The following is a 10,988-nucleotide window of genomic DNA, read 5'->3' on the forward strand; positions in this document are numbered from 1 at the left end:
ATTGAAGGTTTTTAGGTGCGTCTTATAGTGCGGAAAATACGGTAATTTGGTAATGAACTGGACAGACTCTAAAAATGGCCATCTGCTGAAAGATCAACAGGAGTGTAATTAAACCAAAACTGTACAAAAAATATAGAAAAACTTTATATGTGAATATATTCTACCCAGTTTTAGCTTCAACCTGTTCAAATTCTGTAAAAAAAAAAAAAAAATTGAAAATCTGCAGAATGCGCCAGTTTTTAAAAATCAGATTAATCACCAAATGATCAATTACTAAAATAGTCTTAGCAGTCCTAATCCTTGCCTTTAATTGTTTAAACACAGTTAAGCAGACATCTCTGCGTCCAACACATCACGTTTTATTGTCTGGATATCTGGAGGAGGTCTTTCGGCTTTCAATGTGTTCTTGTCTCCATCGGTTTTCTGCAATACTAAATAATTTAAAGTGAATCTGCTTCAAACTGTCTCCACCACTCAGGATCTCCACAGATAGACGGAGACCTTAGTGCACAGAGGAAAAGTAGGATAAAATAAATTCTGCATATGGTAATATTCACCTGCCTTCGGTACAGCAGTGAGTTAAAACGGAGCTGTCAGTCTTGATGACGCATTTTCTCCTGCTTTCCTGCCGTTTCCTGCTCAGAACGCCGTCCTCGCCTGTCCCCGTCTGTCACTTCCAGCCGCACATAAAATATTCAAAAGGCTTCAGACTAATCAGACGCAGATTTAAACCCAAAGCTAAGTTTGCGGAGTTGCTGAGCAGGGAAGCAGGCGTGGGCCTCACGGCGCAGCAGAAGGACACGTTGAGTTTGCTAATTTCCCTTTCAGATTCTGCAGCGGAGCTGAGGCATGACAGCTGTTTGTTTTGGCAGGCCAACACGGTAGCAGCAATGTCCCGCCTTACATTCAACAAAGCTAATATGAGATTTGAAGGGAGCCCAGCATCAGACACACAAACTGTTTGGATTGCTGGAATCCACACAATCTTTTTTAAATAGAAAACGTGATGCAGGCTGCTAAGAAAACAGATCAGTCTGGATTTGCAGCTCGAATTGTTTTAACTTCTCCTTTTTGATGGTTAAAATGCTGATAGATTCTGAAGACCAGGACAGATCAGCCCACATTTAATGACTGTTTACCATTATCTTGTCTCTTTCCGTGTTTTGAGATTTAGGTTTTAAATTATTCATCAAATGTTGACATAAAGATCAGTGACAGTTTGTCCAGCAGACCAAATATATTCATATCATTCAGAATTTACATTTGCACCACTTGAAATATGATCTCCTTCCAAATATCCGTCCAAGCAATTCTTCCCGATAGTTAAATAAAAAGCAGCGATACTGAGTTTATAACTGATATAACAAATGTAGTAAAACTTGTCATGATTCTATAAACAAATCAACAATACTTTATGATTTTATTTCCCTTTCAGTTTCAGCTCTTCTGCTAATGCGCCAGCAGCAGAGCTAACTTTTCATTTAACTTAGTTTTCTCTACATTCAGTTTTCATCTTTTTCTTCTTTTCCCTGGACATTTGTTTCCACTGAAGCTTCAACATAAACAATGAAGAACTTGTGTTTTCATCAGAATAATGTCCCTGGATTATAAAGCTGATCAGAAAAATAAACAGCTGATTATGCTAAACAAAATCCGGACACCAACAGCAGCTATTAGAGGCGGGATGTTCTGTGAAATGTTGTGATTATTAATAACTTTATGGATTTTAGGTCTTATTGCCAGATAAAATCTGAGTTCACATAAAGTACATATTCTACATGCAGCATTGTTGTGTTTTAATCTGCGTTTCACTAATCAAGGATCTTTTATAAACTGTATTCAGTGGAAAAGCCGAACATCACCTGTCAGTCTGTGTTCCTGCTGCTGACTGCAGTTCAGCAGCGCTGCGGTGGTCTTCTTTCAGGCTCAGTCCCTGGAAAACCGTTTTTTCTTCATGGCGCTCCCCTGCAGAGACATTTGTTGTGAGATCACCAGCTGCAGCAGAACTGCATCGTTTTAGACGTTAAACCTGAGAAAAGATACTGCTTAACAAACTTAGCATTATTACAAAAGGTCCTTCCTGTTTCTAATAAAGTCTTCATCATTAACCTTTTCCTCTGTGGCCTGTCAGCTTGGGGCAACCTGGGAAATGTTTTGAAGAGCCAGGGGAAGATGGATGAGGCTGAGCAGGCCTACAGAAACGCTCTGTATTACCGCAGCAACATGGCCGACATGCTGTATAACCTGTGAGTATGTGTTATTTTCATACTTGTGTGCCGTTTGGGTTTATTTTCCTCTGGTTCTTGTGGATGTTTCTGTAAAGTGGCTGCAGACGGAGTGCATTGATCCCAGCTGTTCTCTCTGAGAAACTGCCCTCTTGTCTTCTATTCCCCATCGTGTTGTTGGGCTGACAGGAGTATTAATGATGCCGGTTTAGTCAAAGAGGAAATGTAGAACACCAGGACTCTTTGATTCCCTCTCTTATCAGCTGCTTTTGTCTTGATTCAGAGCTTTAGCTCTGCACACTGCCTGCGTTGAGCTGTAAACCGTCTCACATGCCGTCCTGGTTTCTCTTTGTCTGCTCCAGTGGTTTGCTGCTGCAGGAAAGCAACAAGTTCTCCGAGGCGCTCCACTACTATAAGCTGGCCATTGGGAGCCGGCCAACGCTGGCTTGTAAGTACAGCTCTTGTCTTTTTATTGACAGCCTCCAGCCCTGGTGGTTGTGGCTGTGCCGTGTCCAGGCAACAGAGAACAAAGGCTGTGGTTATGTAAAGGGAAGTAATGGATGGCAAAGGGCAGCGGGTCTACGGCGGAGCTCAGCATTCAAGCACAGCTGTGTGACCAGCTCTCTCAGCCCGCTCATGTCAACAGATCAGGCATGATGTCATTCACCATGAATTCGGGCCGCGGCGCTCTTCTGCTTTCATTCCTCCTTCAGTCTTGGTCTTTTTCAGTTTTCTCACCTTCTGCTCTGTTATTTCTTCCTCCCAGTTCATGACAGATAAACAGTCCTGACCGTCTCATCCTTCCTCCACCGGAGTAATTGAACATCTAATCAAGCTTGCGATAAAACTGGGAAATTCTAATTCAGCAATTATCCAATCTGCAGTAGCCGATAGCAGAGTTAGTTAATTATTCCGAGCTGCTGACATTTTGAACGCAGAATGTTAATGCGACAGTGTTCTTTCCAAGGTTACACCATCACTCACTGCCTAATTGTGAGCTAACTAGGCCACATTGTTGGCTTTTCATTCAGCCCACATCTTATTCTCTGTTAAAAAAACAAAAAAACATTTTGTTTGGCTGCTTATTGGAGGGTTAAAATGACTTCCTTTGTCAGGGTTTGCACAGGTGCTTGAAAGCCTTGAAAATACTTGAATTTTTCAAGGTTTAGAAAGTGCCTGATTTCTGTTTAAAGTTATGAAGTGAAATCTTTTTGATTAAAAGCCTAAATCTGAAAAATGTTATTTACAGTTGAACCAGATATTTTACAGACACATTTTTTCACACAGTCAGAAGTTAAATCACACTAAACTTTTCTTATGTTTGTTAGAATTACCTCAATTAGTTCCATTGCTAGAGAACTTAGCAAGAACATTTTTATTAGTCACTTATAGACTGATCTATAAGTGACTAATAGATCAGTCACTTATTATGCTTATGTTTTATACATTAAACAAAGTTATTGAAATTGGGTGATTTTTGTTTTTTCTTTCTGTTAAATTAGCGTTTTGTTCTCTCATCAGAGATTTCAAAACATAAAATATTACATATTTTTGTTTATCCCGTCTCTGTGGTTGAATGTAAAATATTAACACCCAAAATGATTAATAGCAGTAATAAGTTATGTCATGTAGTGAATTAAAACTTTGTTGCCTTTCTGTGTTCATTTGTGTTTTGGTGCTGGAAAAGTATGAAAACTTACCTTGAAAATTCTGGAAAAGTGCTTAAATTATACAGAAAGACTGTTTTGTCTTTTTGTGCATAAAAGAAAGTGTTTACTGCAGAATCAGGTGGAACAGATAAAAATGTGCAGGATGAGTAAAAAAATGAGATAAAAGCAGCAGAAAACTGTTTGATTCCCAACTTTTACCTCCATTATGCTGTTACTGTCTTTAGGAGCCTGGCAGATTGATCCGATGCGTCCAGTTTATTTATTCTAACCACTAGGCTTTCTTTAAAGAGGAAGCTCCTCTGAGACTAATTACTCACCAGCAGGTATTGATCAGAAGATCCCGTCAGTCGCACAGAAGAAGCGCCTCCAGATAACTCGGCATAATGCCTGCAAACAAATAGAAAAGATGGAAAAACTTCAGCCAGATTGTATAAAAACAGAGTTTCACAAGTTTAACAAAACCCATAAAGAGTTTCAAACATTCCAGCGTTCATCAGTTCTAATCCGATCCAGCTGCAACAAGAAGAATAGAAATTTATCCTTTTTTGTGTTTTCCCCAGCAGAATAAAACTTTTATAAATCTCAGACTGTGTTTCACATAATATATGTGAAGCACATATATTATGATTTAACTAGAGATGATCAAATGCAAAAAACATACGAGCAACTGGATAATCCATCATGAAATATCGTCTTACTAAAGAGATGGTATTTTAATATCTCAGAACCACCATGAAGGACTGGGTTATTTAAAAAAATTAACCACAAAAATATGAATCAATATTCAAGTCAGTCGACTGTTTCACAAGATCATAGTTCAGAAACTTGGATTAGCTGAGGAACATGCACTCATTCAAACCAATTCAGTTTATTTCTATAGAGCCAATTCACAACAAGTTCATTTTCAAACGAGTTGAGTTAATTATTCAAATTAGTTAAAAAAGCTTCTAAGACAAGCCAGCAGAGCATCGAGTCAGGTGTCGCTTCTTTAACTGAGAAAACATAAAGCTAACAGATGAAATGGCAAATAATACAAGTTGGAGAGTAGTAGGAGAAGAAAATGAGGAAAGTGGTCAGTTTTTCCCAGCAGCAGCAGCAGCATATCTACAGAGACGGATCAGGATAACCTCGGCTCTTAAACTGAGGCATCCCGAGGAAGAACAGACAACTAAACATTTTTATATCCCAGAAAATTGTCTGTTTCAAACAGAAATGCAGATTTTACCAGGAAAGAGATGGAAAAAAAACCTTCATGATTTTATTTTACTGTCTTCAAAAAACGTCTTCATCAAGCACCCAGCCCTTCTGAGTTAGGACAGCTTTAATAGATATAAACATGTTTCTGCTGTCAGGAAAGATAAAGGAATGAAACTCGTTTGGCACAGAGAAACGGACGTTCCAGGCGACCACAAAGAACTGGATCTACAGCTGAGGGATGTAATATGATTATGGAAATCAATAAACAGCCATCACTGAGCTGAGTGCTGTTGGATCGATCTGTTTATGCGGCACCAGTCCACAAAAGTCATATACAAAACGCCCCGGCAGATACATGCAATAATCCAGTTCAGTCTAATTCAATCCTGTAAAAACCATTCAGTTGGTCACAGTCAGATTTCAGTTCAGTCCTGTTATAACGCAATAAAAGCATCAAGACCAAGTCCATTAGAATGATGAAACGCCTGGAGCCGGGGATTAGCCTGACCCTCACCTCCTGCTTGTTTCCTTCTGCAGCCGCCTACTTGAACACGGGCATCATCCTCATGAATCAGGGCCGCCTGGATGAAGCCAAGCGGACCTTCCTGACCTGCGCCGACATCCCTGACGAGAACCTGAAGGACCCCCACGCCCACAAGAGTTCAGTCACCAGCTGCCTGTACAACCTGGGCAAGCTGCTGCATGAGCAGGGCCAGCAGGAGGTACCGCACCGAAACGCCTTCAGCAAACCTGACGGCACCAAACATGCTCTGCGTTTCCACTGAGCGTGTCGTCACACAAATAAAATTAGCTTCATGGAAACATCATTTAAAAGAACTCTAATTATCTAATAAAAGGTTTTTTGGCCGTATCAGAATTTGTCTATTTTGCAAAACTGTAATGGAAGCACTTTTTACGGATCAGATAATCAAACCACAAAGACGACAGGAAGCATTTGGAAGGTCACAGTAAACTTTTTAACAACAAACGTATTCACGTGATTTTGAGCTTCTGATTTAATGGAAACACATCTAATGACAAAGTTTTGCTCACATTTGTAAGCAGAATCAGCTGGTTAAGTGTCAGAATCTGCAGCAATAATAAGCTGGATTTTCTTTAAAAAAAATAGTGAGAAATTTCTATTTCTAAAGTAAGATAAATTGTTAATTCTTGTAATTTTTTATGTAAATTCCATTTAGTTTTTTGTTATCAGTTGGATATTGATGTTATACTTTGTACAGCAGTGTAGATCCATTTTTTTTTATGTTTTTTTCTGATAAATGTCCTTCTACTGCGGGAGTTGAAGTGCTTTTCATTCCCTTCATAATGAAAAGCGTTATGATTTGAAACCACAGTAAACTGAGACGAAACGCAGGATGCTGCTGACGGAGCCTTCAGGGGAGTAAAACACTTGCTTTTATACGGACATTTTTTTAAATTGCTTCTGTCATAAGGGACGTTGTGTTTGCACAGATAATCCTCAGGCTGTTCTGAACAAATTCACTCTATTTCATGCCCCTAAAGACCCAGTGGGCTCGGCTAAAATGGCCGTTTTTCCAATGCTGCACATTTATATTGAGCATAAGCAGTGACGCTGTAGATTCAGTCAAAGCTGCAGCTGTAGTTCTGCTGGTTTTGTACTTTATAAACTGTTTGCATGCTTGAGCCTAAAACAGTCCCCGGGGGTCCTCTGAGGTCAGTCGGTTGACATGCACCACATCCGCTGTACAACCGTCAGTAACCAGCACTGTTCTGGTTGTGCTAACAGCCTTGACGCGCAGGATGGAGGCTTTGTGCTCAGCTCTGTATGAACCACCCAACCGGAGACCCTCAATTTATTCATATTGGCCGGACCCAGCCGCGCCGGAGCAGCCTCTTGTTCCCCACAGCCAGTTTTTTTTTTTTTTTTTTATCTGGGAGGATCTATCTGCTTTTTCTTACACAAACATCCCCCACCTTCTTTTTCTCATTTCGCAGGAGGCGATCTCCATGTTTAAAGAAGCAATACAGAAAATGCCAAGGCAATTTGCACCACAGAGCCTCTACAACATGCTGGGTGAGTGTGCTTTTGTTTCAGGATCATGAGAATAAATCGATATTACTGTCCCTTTAAACAGTCTGAGAAATCCCAGATTATGATCATTCACAATGTTTGGGTTGATACCTGTGAACCTGCAATAAGGTAACGCCTCAAACACGCTGCTTCCCTGTGAGCAATGGTGGACAAGCTAAACACGCTATTTATGGGAAGCTAATGCTAAAGTGCTATACTGACACAGTATATTTGGATCTAATGCTAAAGCGTTGCACCAACACAATATTAGCAGAAGCTAATGGTAAACCAACATGGTATTGAGCTGAAGCTAAGAAAAAACCCAGAAAAGTAAAGATATTCATATAGCTCAATAACCGCCTCAGAAAACAAATCAAAGTTATCCCATCTCACATTGTGAAATGAGAAGTTTGACCTGAACGGGGGCGTTCTGACAGAAAAACCTGTTTTAACAAGGCAGTAATAGGTTTTTGTTAACATGTTGAACAGATTTAATCTGCAGCTCTGGTTGTTGGGCTGCAGCTGCACACCAGCTGTTCTCAGACTCATTCCTCTGCTCTTGATTTCATTATCTTTCCTCTAACCTTCCCACTTCTTCTTTTCAAACCTTTGCCGTTTAATATTTACACAAAGAGACAAACGGTTGAAACCTGGGATGTCTGTAATCCAGACCTGGTAATGCCCCGGGCTTGTTTGTGTGTTGGCAGAATACAATATGACAGAGCTTTGGAGATTATGTCAAAACGTTGATTAAAGCTCCCGGCACCATTAAGGGGCGACACGGCGTTTCAAATGGAGGCGCTGGGCCAGAGATCTGTGATTTCTGCTGCTTAGTGCCGCTTCCTCGCTGGACTGATTTGCACATTTGGCTCTGGTGCTCATATCTGTTTCCAGTTTCGCTCACTTTGCTCCTCTCATGCTGCTTGTCAGACGCCAGCGAGCAGCAGCTTTCATCAGAGGCAGACCTGGGTGGTAATCTGCACCCTGCTGGTCTCCCTCCAACGCTCTCTGGTGGGCTCAGGAATGCTGCTCACTCTCAAACCGGTTCGCAGCTCCTTGGACTCGGTGTCACTTCTAATTGCATGTTAGTTTTTGTGCTTATCTCAGACACAGAACCTCTGCCAGGGAGCAGAGCCATCAATAAAACAGGAGGTCAGAGATAAAAACCTGCAAATAACAGAATCCAGATAAACCTCACTGTACAGACACTCAGATTAGATTAAAGTTACAGAAATAATTATTTATTGGAGTAACCGCAGGGCTCCCTTATTGAATCCAAAATGAGGTTAAGGACTCGGGTTGAGTTTCAGAACTTGCATAGTAGACATGGGAATATGAAAAAGAAATGACAGAATGGAAACCGTGTGGTTCTGAAGAAAACGTTTGTCTCCTATAAATCTCAGTTTCTCGGCAACCGTATTCATGATAATGTAACATAAATAATGGATTTTCAACCTGATAAAAACAAGGCTGAATAGATGGAGCCATATTCTTAATTTTCCAATTCTAACCCGCTGTAAATTTATATGAAATAATCCATTATTTAAATCAGCAAGTTTTAACACACTGCCTCCCAGACTGCAGCTCCATTCAATTCTATTCAGTTTATTTTATTTCTATAAAGCCATTTCAACAAAGGCATTTCAGTTCAATCACTTTCAGTTCATTATTAAAATAATCTTAAAAATTTTCTAAGGAACTCAGCAGCTCATCGAGCCATTGACTTACTGAATTCATTCCTCTGCACCAGCAGGGGGCGACAGCACGCAGTCACATGTGTTGAGGCATTGCTGTGACTGAGCATGCATGTGGCAACAGTGGAGAGAAAAACTACCCGTTAACAGAGGAAACCTTTTAACGGGTTCAGAACGTTTCAAACAATTCTTCAGGCTGCTATCTAACATCAGATGAACTTTATGTATTTATGTTTTTGTATTTGTCTGTGGAATGTAAAAATAACTCGGTCAGTCTTTGACTATGAGTGCAGTGGCCGACACGTACAAACACACATCAACAGTAAAACACATGGATGATGCAAACTCCAAAACACAAAAACAGAAATGCAACAGAAAAACGCTGCAAATAAAAACTGAGTCACAAAGAATAGAACCAAAAACCTGCAATTAATAAAAAAATGTGAATGAAAAATCAGCAGATACAGGAAGGAGATGCTAACAGGGAAACGCTGCAAACTGCAAAAACAACTGCATGCATAAAATGTTGCCAACTCGCTACATAACAAGGAAGTCCTCCAGGCCACTAGGGGGAGTCTGGAATCAGTAATATGTAAGTTAAGATGCTGATGAAAAAGACATGAAGTGTAACAAACTTTCTCGTCAGTGAGTTTGCAGCTTTTCATTTTTGCTGCTGTTTTTACTCATGTGGCGTTTCCCCTCTTGCTCCTGTTGTTGCAGAATTTTGTTTGTTGTTGCATCGTTTTCCATTTGCATTTGTTTTGTTGGTTGTAGGTTTTTTTGTCCATTTTCTGGGTATTTTTTGGTTGCAGTGTTTTTCTGTTGTGTCTGTTGTGTGTTTTGAAGCGTCTGGCTCTTGCAGCTCCTTGTTACGCCTGTCGGCCACCGTTTGTGAGGACTGTCACCAGAAGAAGAGCAGGAAGCAGTTTGGTGTCTTGGCCTGTGACTCTGTGACGCCTGATCTGACCTTCTGACCCCCAGGTGAAGCCTACATGCGCCTGAACAAGCTGCCTGAAGCGGAGCACTGGTACAGGGAGTCGCTGAGAGCCAAGCCGGACCACATTCCTGCTCACCTCACCTACGGAAAACTCCTGGCTATCACAGTAAGACTTCATTTGAAGCTCCGGAATAAGTAATCTGGATCACACTCAGCTTACAGGATGTTCTGTAATTCAATGCAGCAACTAGTTTTAGCTCATTATCTCTTATTTCACAGTTATGTTTCTGTGGAGAGGTTTCCTCATCACAATATTGATAGTGGTGGAATGAAGCGCCAGTCCTCCTGTGTCATTTCCTCTTGTCTCTTCTCCAACATGCCAGACATTCATTCAGCCTGCAGAGCTGAATGAAAGGCTGCTGATGAGGGGATTCAGCTGCACTGCAGCAGCCAGACGTTTCAGGAACTCAGGTTTAGGTTTCAGCTCAACATTAAAACCTTCTTCAGTGAAATCTCATTCATGTTGTATCTTTGAAGAAACAGAAAGCCAACTTCCTAAAACATAGTGAAAAATAAAAAAGTAGCTGCTTGGCTTCCTTCTGCATCTCAATGAGCAGAAAAAGTTTCTAAAGATTCATCTTTTATTGAATCTCTTTCTCTCTCACTGTCTGGCCCTAAAGGAACAGACGTGAATAAAAGGCAATGTTTTGATTCCTACTGAAAACTTCCTGAACTCTGAATTTTCCACCTGAACAGAAGTTAAAATTACCGATGGATGGATGGATGGATGGATGGATGGATGGATGGATGAATGAATGAATGAATGAATGAATGAATGAATGAATGGATGGATGGATGGATGAATGAATGAATGAATGGATGGATGGATGGATGAATGGATGAATGAATGGATGGATGAATGAATGAATGAATGAATGGATGAATGAATGGATGGATGGATGAATGGATGAATGAATGAATGGATGGATGGATGAATGAATGAATGAATGAATGGATGGATGGATGGATGGATGGATGGATGAATGAATGAATGAATGGATGGATGAATGGATGAATGAATGAATGGATGGATGAATGAATGAATGAATGGATGGATGGATGGATGGATGGATGAATGAATGAATGAATGGATGGATGAATGGATGAATGGATGGATGGATGGATGAATGAATGAATGAATGGATGGATGGA

At 40.5% G+C, this 10,988-nt stretch overlaps 1 protein-coding gene across 1 annotated transcript in view; it reads left to right on the forward strand.

The window, feature by feature from the left end:
* Positions 1-10,988, forward strand: part of tmtc2b (transmembrane O-mannosyltransferase targeting cadherins 2b) — a 93,105-nt gene that overhangs the window by 62,559 nt on the left and 19,558 nt on the right. Inside the window, exons 4-8 of the mRNA XM_016672056.1 lie at positions 2,132-2,246; positions 2,588-2,673; positions 5,630-5,814; positions 7,070-7,148; positions 9,821-9,942. Coding sequence (XP_016527542.1) covers positions 2,132-2,246; positions 2,588-2,673; positions 5,630-5,814; positions 7,070-7,148; positions 9,821-9,942 — 587 coding nt within the window. The remainder of the gene's footprint in view (positions 1-2,131; positions 2,247-2,587; positions 2,674-5,629; positions 5,815-7,069; positions 7,149-9,820; positions 9,943-10,988) is intronic.

This window comes from Poecilia formosa, unplaced genomic scaffold (genome assembly GCF_000485575.1).
Source record: "Poecilia formosa unplaced genomic scaffold, Poecilia_formosa-5.1.2 Scaffold55, whole genome shotgun sequence".
NCBI lineage: Eukaryota > Metazoa > Chordata > Actinopteri > Cyprinodontiformes > Poeciliidae > Poecilia > Poecilia formosa.